This window comes from Camellia sinensis, chromosome 3 (genome assembly GCF_055761805.1).
Source record: "Camellia sinensis isolate YWXY chromosome 3, ASM5576180v1, whole genome shotgun sequence".
NCBI classification, from domain to species: domain Eukaryota; kingdom Viridiplantae; phylum Streptophyta; class Magnoliopsida; order Ericales; family Theaceae; genus Camellia; species Camellia sinensis.
This window is the reverse complement of record NC_138963.1, coordinates 73,885,379-73,906,414: the sequence shown is the minus strand read 5'-3', so window position 1 is coordinate 73,906,414 and position 21,036 is coordinate 73,885,379. Positions and strand designations below refer to the sequence as shown.

At 34.1% G+C, this 21,036-nt stretch overlaps 2 protein-coding genes and 1 long non-coding RNA gene across 28 annotated transcripts; 2 read left to right on the top strand and 1 right to left on the bottom strand.

The window, feature by feature from the left end:
- The first annotated feature begins 348 nt into the window (after positions 1–348).
- Positions 349–16,522, top strand: LOC114260669 (uncharacterized). Of its 23 annotated transcripts, none has more exons than XM_082920059.1 (19): positions 373–596; positions 956–1,021; positions 2,237–2,259; positions 2,409–2,590; positions 3,303–3,419; positions 3,532–3,574; positions 3,689–3,744; positions 3,911–4,006; positions 4,591–4,645; positions 6,916–7,015; positions 8,150–8,372; positions 9,163–9,325; positions 9,415–9,452; positions 14,257–14,329; positions 14,406–14,510; positions 14,618–14,643; positions 14,737–15,715; positions 15,795–15,844; positions 15,979–16,522. In XM_082920059.1, the coding sequence occupies exons 2-19, from the start codon at positions 980–982 to the stop codon at positions 16,149–16,151; spliced, it is 2,544 nt and encodes an 847-aa protein (XP_082776185.1). In that variant the 5' UTR covers positions 373–596; positions 956–979; the 3' UTR covers positions 16,152–16,522. The 23 variants fall into 23 exon arrangements, with proteins under 23 accessions (XP_082776195.1, XP_082776185.1, XP_082776186.1 ...); XM_082920060.1 differs by having other exon boundaries at positions 378–596; positions 3,336–3,419; positions 3,668–3,744; XM_028200830.2 differs by having other exon boundaries at positions 395–596; positions 3,668–3,744.
- Positions 11,037–11,787, top strand: LOC145822608 (uncharacterized). Its single transcript, XR_014364150.1, has 2 exons — positions 11,037–11,183; positions 11,224–11,787. It is a non-coding gene; the product is annotated as an uncharacterized LOC145822608 (long non-coding RNA).
- On the bottom strand, positions 14,815–20,775 carry LOC114260670 (two-component response regulator ARR17). Of its 4 annotated transcripts, none has more exons than XM_028200840.2 (5): positions 20,530–20,775; positions 17,187–17,278; positions 16,968–17,099; positions 16,804–16,874; positions 14,815–16,709 (listed from the first exon to the last, which is right to left on the bottom strand). In XM_028200840.2, the coding sequence occupies exons 1-5, from the start codon at positions 20,651–20,653 to the stop codon at positions 16,583–16,585; spliced, it is 546 nt and encodes a 181-aa protein (XP_028056641.2). In that variant the 5' UTR covers positions 20,654–20,775; the 3' UTR covers positions 14,815–16,582. The 4 variants fall into 4 exon arrangements, with proteins under 4 accessions (XP_028056641.2, XP_028056642.2, XP_082776200.1 ...); XM_028200841.2 differs by having other exon boundaries at positions 16,301–16,709; positions 16,968–17,045; positions 20,530–20,662; XM_082920074.1 differs by having other exon boundaries at positions 16,301–16,709; positions 16,804–17,099; positions 20,530–20,662.
- Between the last annotated feature and the right edge of the window lie 261 nt (positions 20,776–21,036).

Genomic DNA, 21,036 nt, shown 5'->3' with positions numbered 1-21,036 from the left:
TGAGTGAAAGCAGTGTTACCATTAATGATGTAGCAGTGGGTTCTACCATGAATAATTTGATATTTTAGCCTTGATATTGTATTTTTTTTATTGAGTGTCATGTCATTAGTGATCTTTTTAGAGTTCCAAAATTAGTAATCTCTATCATTGTTGTTTTCCCATAGATCATAATCTCGGGTGATTCATACGATTTAGGCCCTTTTGACATGTATTTATTTTAGTTTAAAAATTAAAAAATTATTAGAGAAAATTAAAAAATTATATTACTTTTTGTATGTCTTTCATAAAAAATTAAAATATTACTCAACACGTATGAATTTTTTTATCTCATATTTTCATTAAAATTATTAAAATAATAGGTTGCCAAAATCTAAATCAGGATGAGATCCACCACAAGACAAGTGTCAAGAATGTCAACGAATAAAGCTCTATGTTGAATAATTTCTCGTCGCGGAGCGGTGTTTTCCGACTTGATTTTATTGGCACCAGTCGTCGCTCTTTCACTCTCGCGTTCCACTCCTCACCCTCTCTCTCTCTCTCTTCATTGAAGCTTCTGGAGTAGAAACAGAGATAAACCTCAGCATTCACTTCCATTGGTAAAACAATTTCTTCAATCGTTTTCCAAGTTACAACAATTTTCAGTTTCAATTTTAATTTCGTTGTCTTCAACTCACTGCATTGGAAGAATTTGATTTTTTTCTATTATTATTCTGTTTAAAACCCTAAGATTGTGATTTCAATCAGATTGCTCAATCATGATCGGTCAACTTGAACGCAGTTCTATTTTCCTTCTCTCCAAACACTTCAACGTGAAATTTGATTTCAATTCTCGTGCCCTTGTGGTTCGTAGGGATTGAAATCAATATTGGTTCACTTAGCTGTAATGCTGGGTATTAGTTTTAAGCTTTCACACATTGGATTGATGACGGCTAGGCTTTTTTTTTTTACTCATCAGGTGGTGGAAAAAAAAATTGTTACAATGTTGCAATGGATGGGAGGATCAAGGCGGAAAGTGACAACTGTGAGTTTGACATGGACTTAATTTTGAATTTGCCTGTAAATTGATATATATATATTTTTTTTGACTCAGAATTTTATTTTGAAAAATTTAATAATTGTATCATACTAAAGTTCCTGCTCAATTTTGACTTTGCCTATAAATTGATTATTATTTTTTTAACTCAGAATTTTATTTTGAAGAAATTAGTAATTGTAGCATACTAAAGATTCTTAAACTGGAAAGTTGTTGGTTCTCCTAGTGCAACCGACCTTTACAACACATTGCTTTGGCATTTTTGATATCCCCAGAATAACTATTAATAATTAATCGTAATTTTAAATTGATACGAAGAAATGATGGAAGCTACATTTATTCAGTAAGTGTTTGGCATGCACTTAAAAAAGTACATTTTTTTTTGCATATATACACTTATTTGGGTCTCATCTATCAACATCTCCTTTTTACTTTTCTATCCACTTTCTCTACTTTTTTATACATTTTTTTTTATAAAATGGCAAAAAGTACACTTATTTAGAACATCCAGAATCACACCTTAGTTGACTATGTGGAATATATTTAGTATAGTAGCCTTCCTTCTTCGTGGACTCTACTTTTAGTTAAATAATTAAATAAGTTGTCTTTCTCTTTCCGTTTACATATCAATATTTTTTGATAAGTTATTATCTGATACCTATCAAAATGAATATGCGCAACCCTTGATAGAGCTGAATGGAAAAAAAATATTTATATAGTCAACCCCACTGATTGGGACACAAGGTTTAGTTTGGCTAGTACTCATAAAAAAATTATTAATTTATTAATTTGGCTAGTACTCATAAAAAAATTATTAATTTATTAATTATTATTTGTTCTTTTCTTTCTTTTTTTTTTTGGGGGGGGGGGGGGGCGCTAAATTTTGAAGCATTAGTTTTTCTTTAACTTGTTGACATCGTAAGTTATGACATGCTGTGATGCTACTGTGCTTCCTTTTCTTTTTCCCATGTTACAAGAATGTATAACTTTAACTTCTATACTTCTACTCTACATATGATTATGAAAAAAATCAGGTTCATGTTTCACTTTTCCATCAGCAACTTAAGCTCTATGTGCATGGGCAAGACATTGTAGATTGCATCTAGTATGATTATGTTGAGCTTCTCTTTTGACATATGAGCACTTTCTTTTTTCTTTTTTGCATGACATTTCTTGATTGTGCTGAGATGGAGAAAATTTCAGTCAAGAAAGTCGACACAAAAGAGGTACATAAACATTTGTCATTTTTCTTTGTTGGAAATGAAGTGAACGATCATCTGCACTAGTATTCTTTGTTGCTGAGACCGTATGTTAGAATTTGACGTAATGTTAGATGTGGTAAATTAATACATTAAAAACACTTTAAATGTCCTAGGCAAAAGCAATATTTTGAGCAAAGAAAACGGCAACAACAGCAGCAGACGACTGGGCTAGACAGCTTTTCTGATGGAATGAATACATGCAGTCAGCATCAAAATAATAATCGATCGCTGGACATTCTTAGTTTGCTGAACTTATCAACAGTTGTTCAAAATTGCAAGTCAAGCTGCCGCAGTAGTAAGACTGACTAAAATTTGAGTGTCTTTTATAGAAGTTACTGGCTTCATATTTCCCTCTATATCTCTTTCTTGTTTGGTGGTTGAGATATAATTTATGACTGTTTCGTATTATGTTTTTACTTAATTGCATCAGATATAATGTTGCCTTTTCTTTTCTCTGCAATTGATAGAGATAATACTTCTAATGATTCATCTCTCCCTTTCCATTTCTCTCTTTTGGCCATCTTAATGGAAATTGGTCAGACATGATGAAACTAAAGATGGAGTTGTGTTCATGCTCCCACAGATAAAATTAAGCAAACCAATTCAATACTAGTTTTGCTATTTGTATCTAACAACTCCTAGCTTTTTAGCAAACCTCACTATTTTCTGTAGATTTATGAACTGACAATATTTTTTCTTTCTAGTCTTTGTTATTTTTTTGTTAGTTCATTTGGTATTGTGGTCATATTTGGAATTATAATATGGTTTGCTTGTGGCTGTTAATTCTACAAAGAGTCATATCTTTCAAATTTGATGGAAATTGTAGTTCATATATACGAAAAGGTAAACAATATGAATACAACTTAATTAGAGATCCTCTACCTTGTATATTTGATTAATTAGCATCATTCTATCTAAAATTTTCTTGTTTGATGGCTTCATGGCATTCCACGTATATAACTTTCCTAAATCTTTCCTGTGGATTTCCAATTGAATAACAATATAAGCAAGGGAAAATTCAGAGGGTGCTGCTATGACAGTGAATCATCATATTATGGAGTATCCGCAAACAATCCAAATAGACAAAGTCACACAAAGAGACCCTATTGAATTTAAAGAATCAAGTAGGTCTTTCTGAACTCTATCCCACTTTGTAGCTTTAATTAGGCCATGTATTTCCCAACTTTGTTGGTTCAACTGGAGATATTGTATTCGTGATGGTTTATGATGAAGCAGGAAAATCATCAGGCTGCCAAGTGGAGACACTATACCCAAAGAAGTAAGCTTTTATGAGCATGAACATGCATTTGTTACAAAGGAGTTATGTTGTGTAAGAGTTGATGTTTTGCATGCTTCACTGGGTTTTATCAAGTGCTCCTGACTGTCAAAACAGAGATTTAATTGGAAATGGTGACAAAAGAGATCAGTTGAAGATGGCTAGTGAGCACCGTGAGTATCAAATAATAATTAATGCAATTTTTATGTATCCATCTTACTTGAGATTTGCAGGCTGTCAAAATATATCAAATCTTGGTTAAGTGTTTATGATGCACTTGGCTCATTAACTGCCTTTTTTTTTTTTTTTTTTTTAAATTTTTTTTCTTAAATGAACCAGAGTTATCTGTCTTTGAGTTACTTGGTGATGATGGACCAAGTGACAATTTAGAAGTCAGTCTCGTAAACGAAGCACATGTTGCATTTGCGGTTGAAGGTATGTTCTTGTTCATCTAGAAATTGAAGGAAAGTTTTACGTTTGCATATGTGGTGAAAATACAATTTACTTACAGGATAAGTAATAGTTTAGGAAACTCAATTGTGGAAAGTAAAGATCAATTATTTATCATAAAAAGGCCACAAAATGTACTACAATTGCATTGCTTGAAGTTTGTGAATTTTGTTACTGTAATATGTGTTAAAAGACTTGTTTTGGAGTGGAGTGGTGGAGTGATTGCATAAAACTGTGTGTGGGGGTAAAGGAAATTAGCCTTGGAAACAGGGAAATTTCTTAATCCAAAAATTAGAGAATTCAAATTTATGGTCAAGAATTTAATGGAGAATTCTAACAAAAGTAGGCCTTTCAACTCAATTTTTTCATTGTGTTCTCATGCTTCCCTACAGTGACAGAATGATAGTTGTCACTTTTACAGTTGGTTGAACAAATTACTTCTTATTTGAAATACTGATTCATTTACAATTTTTGATCTTATGAAAAATGATATTGATAAGTAGCTATTTGAGGCTTTCCAGTTTTTTTGCCATGCATAAATCAGTTTTTAAGCCTTATTTTCTCATCAGGTTTAGGTAAAATGGAGACAGAAACACCTGTTCACTCACCACAACAGCCTGGCAGGTAACCGTATACATTCATAATTAAATTATCGATATCTTTAGCCTTAAACTTGAATTTTGTGTGATTTACCTATTATTAGTAGGGATTATATTTTAGCATTGTTAAGACCAATCCTCAAGGTTGACACCATCCTTGAGAGTTTTGCAATAGTGCAGACATATCTTTTGTAGGTCAAATTTGAATCCAAATTTTGTTTGTGAACTCATTCCACGTGATCTGCCAAAACTGCCTGTCAGAAAGCAGATTGGGCATATTACTAGATCTGTAGGGTGGCTGGGGCAAACTTGTAGGTTCATTTATCTTTGCCCAGTTTTGTGCTTTATGAGATCGCCCATTTGAGTTTTTTTACCACACCGGCCTGAACCTTGTGAAATTGTGAAACACTTCTAATTACAACAATACTCTTTTTACTGATGACTGCATATTGAAGATGAAAGTTTCACTTTAATTATGCAGTTATGCCTAGACTGATATGCCAAATCAAAGATCTAATCTCCATAGTTTTGAATGGAACCCTAAAAGCTTTTACCTTGACCATCATATTCATGTTAACTGCTGGTTTGTTAAAGTACAAAACATGAAAGTACAATACTTTAGTGGTAACCTCACAATTACATAGGAGAACCATTTTGTTGTGATAAGCAATTTCCACTTCCAAGAAGAAAGTAGGGAGATGGGTAGTTCTATAAGGTGATATTTTGTGGAAAGTAGGCAAATGTTTGGCACCTTATAAAGGGCAGCTCACTCATAACCTCTTTTACAATTCTGCTTGTGAAAGTTTTACTCTTTTAGCTAGTGGAAAATTCTTCAAGGTATGCCCATGCCATACAAGTTGTCTTAATTGTTTGCTTTTATAATACATTCTCACTCTTTTGTTGCATAAGATATATATATATATACACATGTGAATAGTCCTGACTCCTGACATATGTTTTTGTTAGTGTCGATTGCTAAAACTTTTTCCACAAAGGATAAAGTGTCTGGTTTTGTTTGTACATTTAGTACATATGATAGCAAATGAATTGCATATGACAACATAATGTTCTGATTTTTGCTCTGACACTCATGCTGTCTTTCATCTACTGTGGATCAACGCTGACAATCTACATGTTTCCTTGTTCATCTAAGGCTACAGGAGGCCATCTTGTTTGATTAATGATATCTGAAAAAAATTTCAAAAAAAGTGTATTTGAAATTTGATTTTGTGAATTTGGGCCCTGTTTGATTCTAGGATGTAAAGGATAGGATTGGACATTATATGTTGTGGGGTCCACATATCCCATGTTTGCAAATTTTTTTTTTTGAAGAGGATATAATATACTATGGGATTGTACATCCCCCAAAATTGGAGGATATACAATACCACCATCCCCCCATTATATCATATCCCCTAGGTTGGGATATCATTTAAAAAGTCCAATTTACCCTCTTGTCTATCTAATATAATTATTGAATTGAATTTAATATTATTGAATTTAATATAATTTAATTTAATATAAATTTTGAATTTAATATAATATAATATTATTGAATATAATATAATATAATTTAATATAAATTTTGAGTTTAATATAATATAATATTATTGAATTTAATATAATATAATATAATTAATTTAATATAATTTTTTGAATTTAATATAATGTAAATTTTTTTTATCATTATCAGGTTAACAATAATATAGTATAATTTCTTTTTTGTTTGGAAAAATTATTGAATTTAATATGAATATTTAATTTGTTCCAACAAAAAATAATATGAATTTTTAAATTATTTATTTGCATTAGTTTTGAATTTTGAATTTGTTTATTTGCATTAGTTCCAATATGGGTATTTAAAACATATTATGAGGGCAATCTTGAAAATTACTTATTTATATCCCACAATATATTTTGTAAAACAAACATGGATAATAGATATCCAGTCTTATATGTCAAGTTAACAAACATGAATTGGGGGATATATTATCTAATACATATATCTTATTGATTATATATCCTGACTAAATCTCATATCATATTATATCCTTCATTTTATATCCAGTGAAACAAATAGGTGTTCTCAACTTAGTCTTCCCAATGCATCAGTATGTTATAATCATGTTGTGGTTCTTAACGAAACTGTTTTATTTTTGGCCTCTAGTCTTCCTTGCTGCATGGAGGCTTGAATTAGTTTCAAGTGACTTAGCTGTGGTGTATTTTGGTATAATATGAGGACCAAGATGACTGGAACTTTGCCTTAACAGTGGCTGTCATTTTGCATTAATATAGAATCTTTTCCTATGGTTCCTGCTCGCCTTTGAAGGCTACAAGACATCCTCAGTCACCCAAGAACCTTAACAATCTGGTGTATGATCTTGAACTTGAAGCGGTGAGCATGTCCAATTCCTCTTTTTCATCTCCATAAAATTTCTGCACATGATTTTTTTCTTCAACCCATTTGCTGTGCTACAATTATCTCCATTTAGTTCTTTGCTTCCCAGAAGCGAGGTGAACTGAAACTTCCATGTTTTTATAAATATGGGGTTTGATATAGATATGATTTCCAACAAACTATTTTAAGTGAAAAGCATGTTTGCAATCTAGAGATAAATTGCAGGTAAAGATGAATTCTGAGAAAGTACTTGGTCAGACATCAAGGTTGATTATGGGTGTGGCTTTAATACATGAATGAGATGCAGAATCATGATAGTTGAAAAAAAGTGGTGTAACTTAAAAGAGGGAGATGGCTATGTACAAAATGATTAATGAAGGGGCCAAATGAGAATTATGAACGTACTGAATACAATGACAACTTGTATCAAAGTAAAGGAAATGTTTTATGCAGCTTAATAAGGGTCACTGTTTAGTGTTTTTGTTTTTTTTAGGTACATACTGTTTAGTGTTTAAAACTGATAATTACTAATGGTTTCTACAGTCAATGCATTTGCTTACATATGTTATCACTTGAAAGGGTCTGAATTTTATTTGATAGACTTGACTCTGCATTTTATCACTAAAAAGCTTAGTGTAAGTTTTTTTTTTTTTTTTTTTGCTTTTTTTTTTTCTATAATTAAATTTGCTTTGAAAAATTACCCTTAGTTTTTAATTCAGCAATTTAAGATCTTCCAAGTCACTACCTCAGCATGGAAATTTTCAATTAAATTTTCAGGTTTATTGAATAACCCCTTATTAGAAACTGGAACACATGAAAAAGAAGAATGCTAAAAACTGTCCAGGAACATTAGAAAACATTTTGTAGGCCAAATTAGAGGCAATGAATTGCCTTTTCAATATAATGGCAGTAACAGTTAATAGAATTGTAATATTGCTGGGAGCAATGAGAGTAAATCTTGAATCCTTGATCAGTTCAGTTTTGCTGAATTTAAGATCATTAGTATCCACATCTGATGTAAGGATGCCTGTGTGGGTGTGATTATAGTCTGTTTTTGACATTCATTTTTGTTTCTCTATTTGTAATCTCATAATGATCTGGGACCAAACTAATATAGCATACAACTTGCAGGATGCCATGATTCAAGATATTAATTTGCCTCTCTGTGGCAATTTTTTTGAGCTACCATTCTGTTCTAGGGGCACAGAAAATTCATTTAGCAAACCAAGGCAGAAGTTATCGACTGCCAAAGAGTTCTCGCAATTCAAAAGCAATGCTAGTAAATTGAAAAATTCTTTTTCTGATGATGAAATCTTCTGTAACATGGAAGAAAAAAATGATGATATATGGAATGGTAGGTTCTTTTTTACAATTTTTTTTTTTTTCCAAATGTTTTCGTTGAGAATTCTTATTATTGGTTTGTATTGTTATTTTAAGATAAGTTCTAGCTTCTACATATATTAGATGCATCTGCATTTGTAATCTGGTGTATAACATTCCTTGAAATTATATGGTTGATTTTCCAAGTAGCCAGTTGAACCAATTTCTAGTTCAATCTACGTTGTTTAGGTCTTCAGCTTTAATTTACAATGACATTCTGAAGGTTCAGCTTGAGATATATGATTTTATTATCAACTTCTTATGATAAACTGTTGGCACAAGTTTGGGCATGTTTAAAAACACAATTGATTGCTTAAAATTGAACATATTCATCTGTAAGTGCATTTGATAACCCATAATCACCTACACCCTAAAGTTGAAAATTCACTTAAATATGGTCTTAATTTCAAGTTAGTGAGACTCGACTTCTTGTTGAATGCAGAATACACTTAGTAGAATACAGTTTTTACATTTTAATCTTATCTAAAATATCTATCTTCAAGTTTGTAACTCTGAAAATCTAGTATTTAAATATTTTAGCACTGCTAATTCAGTATTAAAATTTCAGGACTTGATATTTGTTAACAGTGTCTAGTCTTAATTTTGTCGTTATACTGGGATGAAACTTAGGTGGTTGCTTTATAGTACTATTCTTTAATTGTATTTGCCATGCATATGAAATGCCGCTTTGATCCTGCTTGTCAAAGTCTAACTTGTTATGATCAAAAAGTCAAATGACAGAAATCTTACTCTATTTTCAACAGCTAGATGTAACTTCCTAGATCGAAATTTTCTTGATGAAGACTGCGATATGACATGGAAGAATAGGTCACCTAAAATGGATGGCAGTTCTGCTGATTTTTGGCACCTAGGAAACCATGAAATTTCAGACTTCGCTTTTGAATACCCCTATTTACAGAAAATTAGGTATTTTATGTAGAACTGACCTTTCTTTCCTACCTGTTTTAGAATGTCATTCTGTTAAGTTCTTTGACCAAGTTGTTATATCTGTGTAGGGTTGCTGAGAAAGTGACAGGCAGATTCAATATCTCAGGTTCTTCCGGTCTCAGCATGAGTACAAAGTTTAATACCATATTTCTGGTCTTAATTTTCGAAGGATTGATATCTATAAAAGAAAAAATTGGAACCGTGGAAACCTAAGAAGCATGAACACAGACACGAATGCTGATATGGTGATTTCAAAAAAATGGGGACACTGACATATCGGGGAAACGGCAATAAAAAAAATATTTATATATATTTGCTATGTAAATTAATATTACATCCATAAATAATCAAAATCAACAAAAACTAACACTAATTCAATATAATAAGAAACCCTACTTTTAAGTTAACCCTTATTGTTTATGTTTTTTATGAATATGATCTATGAATTATTTAAATTTAAGCAAAAAGTAGTAAACATTCAACATCTAACTGTTAAGTTACCAATTGTTCCAAAGGCTTAAGCTATTAGGAAATTGGTCGAACAATGTATATCAAGTTATCTAACACTCTCCCTCATGTGCAACCCCCTCTTGCACATAGAGAGACACACGTAAAATCAAACATAAGGAGAAGTAGACAACCAAATGAGGACCTAATACTAAATGCCAACAAAGAGACTTGAACCCAAGCCCTCTCTACCTGAGCTCTAATACCATGTTAAGCCACCCGTCGTCCCAAAAGCTTAAGCTGTTAGGAAATGGGCCCAACGATGTGTATCAAGTTACTAACACCAACATCCATCAAAAGCACTAAACAAGAGGGGGAAATAAACTAGTTGACATGTCCCCAGTGTGTCCTTTAACGAATTAATTAAATAAAGGGACACAACATGACCCCTTCCATGTCTCCATGTCCACACAATGTCATATCTGACATCACTGTGGCATCTGTTTTGGAGTGTCGGTACTTCGTGTTTGGAAACAAATGAGTTGTTCATTGTAATTTTTGCAATTAAAATAAAAATTGGAACATTACGCCTTCGAAGTTGTCCACTGTCTCATGACCAAATTAGTTGATTTATTGGTAGCTCAAGTAGATCTGAGAAATTTTTTTGGCAGGGGTCTGTGAATTCCAGGGTGCTTCCCCCCCCCCCCTCCCCCCCCAATCTATTTTTTGTTTGTTAACGGTTACTTAATTGGGTTTGCAAATGATAATTACTTACTGGATGAATCAATATTCTGTTAGATTCTTATATCTGAAGAACTACTGTAATTGTATTTATCATGGTGAAGTGCATATATGTTTTCTGAAGCTTTCCAGGAGAACCCATACTTATCCTACTGTAACTTATTATGATAGTCTTGGGAAACAATAACTTGAGATTCTTTTTTTTTTTTTTTTGGTAATGAACTTGAGATTCATCTCTTCAATTCTTTTGAGCAGTGTAAGCCTTCTTTTGTTAAGGGTTGTAATGGGGAAATTTTGATGTCTGACAATTAATTTCTAGGTTGCCAGGAGGGAAAAAATCTTGTACGCACCACCTTCTAATACCTTTGGGTTTGGATTTAGAATTACACAGAATCTTTCTGGGGATGCGTTTTTTAAAGTTATTATGGTAATGCCATGCCATGCCAATTATTTAAAACTTTAATATAACCACAAATTGAGGTTATATGCTATCATCATTGCAAAAATATATGTATTATTGATTGATATATTGATGTGTTGTGTTTATTACAATTACAAGGATTCCTATTATATAGGAGTGTGTTTGGGAGTAGGTGGAGAGTAGGTGAAGTGGAGGTGGTAGTGGTGTAGTGGGTTAGGTTTAGTGGAGGTGGAGGTGGTAGTGGTGTAGTGGGTTAGGTTTAGTGGAGTAGGTGAGGTGGTAGTGGTGGTAGGTTTATGGTAAATTCTAACAGCCCCCCGCAAACTCAAGGAGGATAGAAACTAACCAACTTGAGTTTGAAGAGAGGAACAAAACAAGAAAATACATAAAAATAAAAAAGGATAGGAGACACTGTATGGTCGTGTCAGACCGATGGTGAAGACACTGTATGGTGGTGTCATAACGTTGTAGAGGACACTGTATGGGGGTGTCATAACGTTGTAGAGGACACTGTATGGTGGTGTCATAACGGTGTAGAGGACACTGGATGGCGGTGTCAGACCGATGTAGAAGACAGTTTATGGGGTCATGTCGGACCGTTGTAGCAGACAATGTTGTGACAGTTGTGGTGACAGTTTACGGAGTCTTGCTGGACCCTTGTAGAAACTAACCGGAATCAATGTCGGGACAGTTTACAGAGTCTTGTCGGACCCATAAGGGAGCTAACCGGAATCAATGTCGGGACAGTTTACAGAGTCTTGTCGGACCCATAAAGGAGCTAACCGGAATCAATGTCGGGACAGTTTACAGAGTCTTGTCGGACCCTTAAAAAGTCGCACCCTCAAAAGGTGTGCCCAATTTTTCAAAAAGGCGTGCCATCAAAAGGCGTGCCCAATCCATAAAAAGGCGTGCCATCAAAAGGCGAGCCCAAGTCATAAAAAGATGTGCCGGACATGATGGCGAGGCACGTGAGTGCCTTGGCTGGCGCGCCCGTTTGTCGTCTGGCGTCAAGTGGCGTGCGATACGCGTGGCTGCCTCGGCTATTTAACCAAGACGGAGGCTGAGGCTGAGGCAGAAGCTGAGACAGAAAAACTGAGAGAAACCTCTGAAAAATTCTTCCTTTGCTGAGAGAGAAACTCTGTAATACGCTGTAACACTCTGTTGCCAACCCTTCGCTGAAACACTCAGCAACCCATAACATGGCCTCTTCTTCCCGTCCAGCTAACCAGAACATGGCCTCCTCTTCCCGTGGGTTGCTTACGCTCTTTCCAGAACTGAACGAGTCCACAAGAGAAATAACTGGTGCGGTAGCCAGTGAACCTCAACCAAACACCTCTGGTTGTGCTCCATTGAACTTTCCGATGCGGTCGGTGGAGCAAAAAATGGCGGTGCAAACTGATATTGAGGCTAATCAGTATACTCTGAAGTCATGTGTGGAAACCATGACTGCGGTCACAAATTTGTCGCACCGGCTGCAGAGTAGGACAAATGAGGTGCAGCATTTAAACGCCCAACTGGCTCTGCTCCAACGCATGTATAAGGATGCGCGAGCAGAGATAAGTGTGCTGAAAGCAGAAAATAAGGAGCTGAAGCGGAAGGCCACCGTTATGTTCCGATTTGGAGGGCCGCCATATGCTGCAGTGGAGGAGCAGGGAGTAAATGTGCTCGGTGGCGTGGGAAATCCGGAGGCAACACCGGCAAGGGCCGTCCAGGACGGAGGCAAGAAGAAGAGACCTGCAGCAGAGTAGAGAAAAATCCCACTGTGGGTGTTTGTGTATTTTTTTTTTTTTTTTTTTTTTTTTTTTTTTTTGTGTTGTTGTAGAAATGTGATCGGGGTTGAGTCCCTGAGATGAATAAAATATGGTTTGTTGTGCAAAGTTGTAAATTGTGTTGGTTTTTTTTTTTTTTTTTTTTTTTTTTTTTTTTAATAGAAAAAGAAAGAGAAAAGAAAATAAGAAAAAGCGAAAATGTGAGGGAGTCGGTGAGTGGGGTGTAAAAGGAAAGATGGGTTTTAACATGTAGCCCACTGTCCAAAGCAGGGACAGCATCATTATCTCACACTCCTCACTTCTCCATTACCAATTAAAAAAACCCTCCAATTCGCCACTTGATGACCAAAGGAGGTGAGGCCAGGCAGGGGTGAGTTTCACGAGAACCCAGCAGCTTGCATCTGTGAAAATACAGAGGCCAAGGAGAAAATGGAATCAGGTCCTAGAAAGCTTGGTAAAGTGATTGGTGCAACAAGAAAAGATATTGGTGAAGTAGTTGATGATGAGAATGATGATGATGAACCAGAATGGCCTGACCCCGACGATGAAGAGGATCAAAATACGCCTCTAGGTAATGGTTGGTTTAATAGAACGGGGGTGGACGATCGATGTAGAGAGAATCACTCCGGCCGCGAAGCACTTGAGTATGAGGATCGCCTTGTCGTAGACCGACTTGCCGTGGAGGTTGATGTCGGCGACTCGGCGTGTGGTGGGGTCGCAGCTCACGCCGAACCAGAGAGCAGGTTCCAATGGTGGAACGGCCAAAGCTGCTAACAAATCTCAGGGCTGAGTAGATCCAGATGTTGGTGGAGAACACTGTGGAGAGGCCAGCAAGTGACATGAGGAGGCAGGATAGGAGTAGCATGTTCTTGCGACCAAGTGATGAGGAGTCTGCAAGTGTGGTGTTCGACGAAATGTCCCAGACAAAATTGGACCGTCGGATCATGAATCACAGCTGATCTTAAGGTGATGATTGTGTAGCAAGGTATGTGTAGAGGTCCGGCGGGCGGCTAAGGCGAGGCTGCCGCCCGCCGGTGAAGTGGAATTACTAAGTTGTTAACCTTGCTCTGATACCATGCAAAAATATATGTATTATTGATTGATATATTGATGTGTTGTGTTTATTACAATTACAAGGATTCCTATTATATAGGAGTGTGTTTGGGAGTAGGTGGAGAGTAGGTGAAGTGGAGGTGGTAGTGGTGTAGTGGGTTAGGTTTAGTGGAGGTGGAGGTGGTAGTGGTGTAGTGGGTTAGGTTTAGTGGAGTAGGTGAGGTGGTAGTGGTGGTAGGTTTATGGTAAATTCTAACAATCATTTAATATATTGGCCATTTTTTAGAAAATGAAGAGGATGCAAATTCACCATACAGGGGATATTTACCCTTCTCTACTTGTACATGAGAAACTTATTATCTACTTTCAAGATATATTCTGGCAATCTTCCATTGAGAATTTGGTGACCTTGGAAAATGATGATCAACTCTTGGTATTTACTCACTGATTTTTTTCCTTTTCTTTTCTTTGGTAATCAGACTCACCTCCACCATATTCCAAGCAAAGCAGATCAGAGAATGATCGTGATTTTATAACTGCAGATGAAACATGGTATGATATTTCTGCTCAAAGTTTTTTGTCGATACCTCAGCATGTACTGAAAGAATCTTGTATTGTATGATAGCAGGTATCCAATGGGAGGAAGAAAATGTGATATAAGAGATGTAACTAACCAACAAGCATGGTCTTGCTTTGTAACAGAAGATGCAGAAGAGAGTTTGAGCTTGCTGAGGTTAGAATTCTTTGGTACTGATGTTTCTCGTCATTTCATTTCTCTTTTACTTTTATCATCTGAAATGAGTACTTTTTGGTTTTCTATTGTTCCTACTATTTTGACAGCGAAGAATCATGCTCTTCGAGTGCAGGTGATTTTTATTTCTTGCAATAGATGAATTTTGATATTTAAAACTTTTTTTCCCAATCTTCTAAAAGAAATTTTTTTTTTTTCACCAACTCAGTGAGAGGCAAGGCCACTAATAGGTCACCATCAGATTCAGTTGCAAGACAGAACATAAGAAGATATGGCAAGGACATTAGGAGCCCGGCAAATAAGTGCAGTGTTGAGAATATATATGCCAAAGATAGACGCTACGAAAAAAGTGATAATTTCCATGAATGGAAGAAGATAGATGAACCAGGCAAATTTACGAAAATGCGCAATCCATCAAGTTCAAACCCAGCCCATTACTCAAACACTACTTCCCAGAAAAAATTACGACCAGAGAACAGTTGTTTGTTTGAGGAAGGATATATTTCTGCTGATAGGGATTCAGGATTCGGTTCATTCTGCCGAACTTCAGGGGCAAAAAAACGTGCATCCTCAGGTCCCATGTGTTGGACTGAAGATCACTTTGGTGCATACCCTCTTCCTGAATTACATGCTAATGCCAAATCATCTTTTGCGAGATCCATACACAATGTCCTTCCTGAACTTTCGCCTTCTGGTAGCTTTTCCTCAGAAAAACTTGGATTCTGCCAACCATATAGTAATGTGCACTCTTATGAGACTCCTGTTTTCTCAACCATTGGGTCTGGCCGAAGCAAACCAAATTTACATATGGATTCCAATGTTGAAGTTAGACCTCAAGATTCATTCCCTGTTTCAGGTTCTCACCGTGATGCAGAGTTTTTCTGTCTATCAGTGGAAGAAAGTGTTTCAAAAAATGGGGGAAATAGATCAGAAATCCTGCCAACCGACTGCATACAATTTGAGCTACAGAAAGACATCGGCATTGGGAGCAATGAGTTGTCCTCTGAAAATGGACAGTCGTTAGAAGCTTCAGGTTCAAAGGACAACTGCAGTGACTGCAATGAAGCAAAAGGTTTAATTCCAAAATTGGAGGGACAAAAAGCAACGGGTTCTCCTGAACATGCAGAAGAAATATCATCTTCTGTGAAGATACGTTGCAAGTTTGAGGGGAATATTGATGAAAAAGAGTAAGTGAGACAATTGAAATATACTTCACCACTTTTCATTCTCATCTATGGTTGTTAATGAGGTTTACGTCATTTGCAGATGTCACAATGATACTCAAACTTCTCTTCCTTGTCAAAACGGAAGTATAGGTAGCTCTATACCTTTTTTTCCATGGCCTTCTTTCTTGAACTGCCCTGTGTTTTTGACTTCATTAGTTCTTGCCACGTTTTGTCCATTTCTATGTCTTTAACGGAGGATGAGTGTCATTAATTTGGAAATACAGAAACAGAAGATTCTGGGCGAAAAGAAAGGAAGCTAGAAAGCAAGGGTCAAGATAATACTAGCGCTAACCCATCTTGCCAGGTGATGATGCTTGAAAGCTATGTTCTTCAGCTTCTATGCGTGCAGAAGGTACTGAATGAAGCATCTGTGCAGGGCACAGCGAAGAAGGTATAATACTTTTTGCATTTAGCAGATAACACGGACTCTTTGAAACTCTTTGTACTAGTTTCAAATGGTTTCTGTAACCTACCATATTGCAAATGGTTCTGCAAGTGACTTTGTGTTTTCTGGAAAATGGAAACAGAAAACAAAAAATGAAAACATAACCAAACAGGCCTTTGAAGGTGCGAACATTATATGCTTTAGTTAGCATTCATGCAAAATAGGAAAACCAATGCCACACCCAAATTAAAAAATTTCCAAAAATATATGAACTTCGTAGCATCAGCTGTAACAAAAGTGTTTTATCCATTCATATCGGATGCACTTGCCAAAAAAGTCATATTGGATACCAATAGAAATGGATGAGTTCATTCTTCTGTTCCTGTTGATTTCTCAGATATGTCTCCTGCATATTTTCTTCTCTTCTCTAGGGTACACTTTATTTAGCTTCCCATGCACAGCTTCCCGTTGGTAGGTTTGCTGAATTTTGTCATGTGACATCGCAATTTCTTAATATCTGATTGTTGGAGAGGTTTCAGCATGAACTCTTGAGCTCCTTCTTTCATGCATCTGTTTAGGTGAACAAGATTAAAGAGAATACTGTGAATTACTCACCCAATTAACGGAAACCAACTACATAATAGGATGAAGGGTGAGTGATTACTTCTTGATTCGAGTTGGGACATTCTCGGAGGACACTATCACTACTGGAATCTCTTTTAGGTCAGACGATTCCTGTTGCCCCCCCCAAAAAAATAGATTTAGGATATCGCACTTCTTCACAAACTTTGTAAAAATCATCAGAGCTCTTAAAGCATTTGAAGTTACCTTTAATTTTTTAAGTAGCTCATACCCTGTCATTCCTGGCATACAATAATCAGTGATTATCAAGTTCACCTTTGAGTCCTGCAAAGGGTATGTTTTTGACAAAATTGGTATGTGATTCTGAAACCTGAGTATCTAGGAAAACAAACAGAACTATAAAAATCCATGTGGTAATAGAAGTTGTTTTATTGCAATATGTTGTTTATATGAAGGACCACTTACCTTCTTCTTCTTCTTCTTGTTGTTAATGATGTGTTGTCTATCGCCTAGGCCCAAAAGTTCCAACGCCCTTTGCCCGTTCTCTGCTGTAGTCACTGCATACCAAATCATAACTCATCCTTCAGTCCAAACAAAACCTTCTAAAAACCCAGAATTATGCTGAAAAATATTGGTAAATCTATTGAGAACGAAAATGTTGTCTCCAATTTTGTCACCAAATTTGTTTGTTTGTTTGTATGTCTTTTTCTTCTTTTTTATTTTTTTTATTTTTATTTTTTGGGTGAGGTGGGCTCTACTCAAATTGTGTTTTGACAACTTTTCATGATACGTAATCTCCTTTTAAAAAATATATATTGATTGACCGTGGACCATGTTATTTTGAAATTATTTTTTTTCTTTTTCCTCTTATAAGTCACCATGATCAAGGGATTTTTTATTTCAATTTATTTTGATAAATGTCAAATTACCGGGAAAGGACGTATAGGAGACTAGAACACACCTTCCTTCATATATATATATATATATATATTTGCCCCCAAATTACAGAGGCATTCTGTTTAGAAATTCAGATCCTCTAGAGTGGCCTTAATTGGGGTTATCAATTAAAATTAAATTGACACAATTTAAAATTAAATATAAAAATCGAGCTAGTTGAAATTATAGGGAGTAAAATAACACGACAAACAAAATATAGGAACAATTAATGTAATTTATTTTTAAAAAAAAAGATGGGGTTTATGTCATTTTTAACCCCACTTTATTTACGCTTTATGTAGAATTAGTTTGTTATTATGGTAAATAACATAACTCAACAATTAACTATATCAATGTATGATCTTGTTACGGTTAATCATTCTATTAAGATTATGTTAGGGATTTAAACAATATTAGATCATATGTAAATCACATAACACATTTATTAAATTTTTAGGATAAAAATATTTTTATCTAATGATTTCGTTTGTACTATACTACACTTGTAAGATAAATGAGATAAATTGCAAGTGAGATTACTAGATAAAAGTATTATTGTCTTAACAAAACCAATAAAAGATATTATTGTTTTAAACAATTAATAAGTGTGTCGTGTTTTACAATTGATTTGTTTTTGTTTAAATTTTAGGACAAAATTATGACAAAAGGTGTTAAGTGTAATAAGATAATAGTTCGAGTTGGTTAATTATTGCATTTTGAAGTTTGGAAAGGTAAAATACAAATGAATTATAGTTGACGGGAGTTAAATATAACAAAAATGTTTGGGAGCTCTAAACTATGAGCTCTAGGGATGAGTCCAACTTAATTGTGATGTTTTGGCCTTAAGTGTTGTTGTTGTTGTTTTTTTTTTTTTTTTTTGAGTTTTCACCTCATTAGTGCTCAATTAGAGTTTCTAAATTAGAGGAATGAATCATTGTTGTAAATATAATTTAGTCTTGTTATTTTTAAGGATAGAAAAAGGAATTTCAAATGTTTTAAATTGGAAGAAAATTGTGGGACCGGATATATGGACCAATCCTTGAGAGAATTGATCATGTGTCCTTGTTGGGCAAAGATTAGGGGTGAGCATGGACCGGATTGAAAAAAAATCAAGACCAATCTGTTATTTACAGATCTTGAAAAATTAGAACCAATCTAATCCGTTTAAATCGTGGAACTGATCCGAATCAATTCATTTAAACACGGATTGAATTGGTTTAGGATCACGAATTTACATGATTAAATAACAAAAAATATATATATAACACTTTAATTTCATAAATATATATATATATATATATATAGCACCATATTAGTTTCACAATAGCAACAAACTGTTGTAGAATTCAAATAATCATAAGAAAATTAGTTCCACCATAAGTATTTAGACCATTACAAATTAATACTAAAAATTAACAAACAAAAGTAATAAAAGAAGATACTATATAAGTTTAGGTTTAGATTTAAGTTTTATATAAAATAAGAGAAGATATTATGCAGGAGGGTGCATAATAAAAAAATAAACTATTTGTATACGGTTCGGATCGGTTCCAATCCGGAACCGTGGGGTTCAATCCAGAACTAATCTGTGAATTACGGATTTTTAATTTCAATCTGGAACTGAACTACGGATTCAAAAAATCAATCCAAACTTACTGGATTAAACTAGACTAGATCGGATTACGAATTTCACAAATTCCTTACTCAACCCTATCAAAGATCTCCGGCCCAATCTCTCTTACCAACTAAACATAGCATAAATATCGTTAGAACAGGTCGTGGCAAGGACCAACTCCTTTCTTATAGAGGCTTTACTTTGTCAAAAAATTCAGCTGGTTTAGTTTTAGCTTTTAAAAAAAAATTAATTTTTTTTTTTTTATATATTTTTATTTTTACTGATTTTTTTTAATATTTAAAGTATTTTTTTTTAAAATTTTTAGATATATCTAACATAAATATACTTAATAAATATAATATTTAAAAATATATATATATATATATATATATATATATATATATATACGAAAATTCAATACATTTTCGTATTTTTATATGTTTTTTAATTTTTTAAAATATTTTTTTATAAATATTTTATTTTTTTACGTACATCTAAATAAGGTGTATTTAAAAAAGTTTTTAAAAAAATGTTTAAAATTTTAAAAATATTCACTAAAAACAAAAACAAAAAAAACAAGAAAAAAATTAATTTTAAAAAAATTAAATTTAAACACAGTGATTGAGAGAGTTTATAGTATGTCTATAATTTTAATTATGAACCAACTAATAATATTTTTTTAAAAAAAAATTATCATTACATTTAGCTTTGATGGAAATTCTAAAAAATATAAATATATAATGAATTTTTGTATTTAATAAATTTGTAAAAAAAAAAAAAACGTTAGAGTGTACTTTTAAGTGTATCAATGAATCTAACAATTGAAAAAATGATGAAAATATTAAAAAAATATACTAAAATAGTAGAATTCATATTGGAAACTCAAAAAAATTATTTTTTAAAACTTAAATAAAAAAAGAGTGTATATGTTAAAATGAACACAAATTCGCAAGCTTTTCGGTTTTTTTTTTTTGGGGGGGGGGGGGGGGGGGGGGGTTTTGATTTTCTTATCATAAGTATTTGTGCATCAAGTTGTTTATCCAACGCCAAAAAGTTCATATAGTGGCCGTATTTTTTATTTTGATTTTTTAAATTCACAAAATATATGAACAAAGTATATTTTTAGCGAAAAGAAGAAGTAACGTTGGCCAACGTGGTGCAAAACATGACACGAGAAAGAATGTGACTGAAGATGACATTGAAATCACGAACCTAAAATATATAACAAAATAAATTAGGAATATAAAATAGTTTTACCTATACAATTAGAGTTTTTAAGCAGGCTTTCGATGAGTTTCCTATCAACCAAACTGTCATCAACAGCTAAAACGTGTGGGCTTTCCTCATAATCCAATCCCATCGTAGACGATGAACAATCCATTTTTCTTTTCCAAACTTTCTACAAACCCAAACAGACCCCACAAATAATCTTGGAAAAACAAAACTGGAAACTACACAAACACAAACACAGGAGAGGGAGAGGTGCAAGTTGGAGGGGTAGGTGAGGAAGATGCCCTGTATATATAATATATATACACACGCATTTTATGAAGAAGAAGAATAAGAAGAAATCGTGATAAAATCGGATAACAGATATTTCGTTATCTTTATGGTCATTGGGGATACGATTGATTTGCAGACACGCAGCACACACAACAGAAGAGAGAGATCCCTATCTTTGGTAATTATTCAGTAATCTCGAAGCATAGACGCGTGGTATTTCATAATATCTATCTATACTATATATTAAGTAAAATGAGATTT

Bases quoted from the DNA above. Each gene is read 5' to 3' on its own strand.
- LOC114260670 (XM_082920074.1), bottom strand. From the start codon at position 20,653: ATGGATTGTTCATCGTCTACGATGGGATTGGATTATGAGGAAAGCCCA. The intron at 17,279-20,529 runs GTAAAACTATTT...TTTGGTATGCAG, and splicing joins TAAAAACTCTAATTGTATAG to TGACTACAGCAGAGAACGGG. The intron at 17,100-17,186 runs GTAAGTGGTCCT...TTGTTTTCCTAG, and splicing joins ACAAGAAGAAGAAGAAGAAG to ATACTCAGGTTTCAGAATCA.
- LOC114260669 (XM_028200824.2), top strand. From the start codon at position 980: ATGTTGCAATGGATGGGAGGATCAAGGCGGAAAGTGACAACT. The intron at 1,022-2,236 runs GTGAGTTTGACA...AGAAAATTTCAG, and splicing joins CAAGGCGGAAAGTGACAACT to TCAAGAAAGTCGACACAAAA. The intron at 9,474-14,256 runs GTACAAAGTTTA...TTTGGTAATCAG, and splicing joins TTCTTCCGGTCTCAGCATGA to ACTCACCTCCACCATATTCC.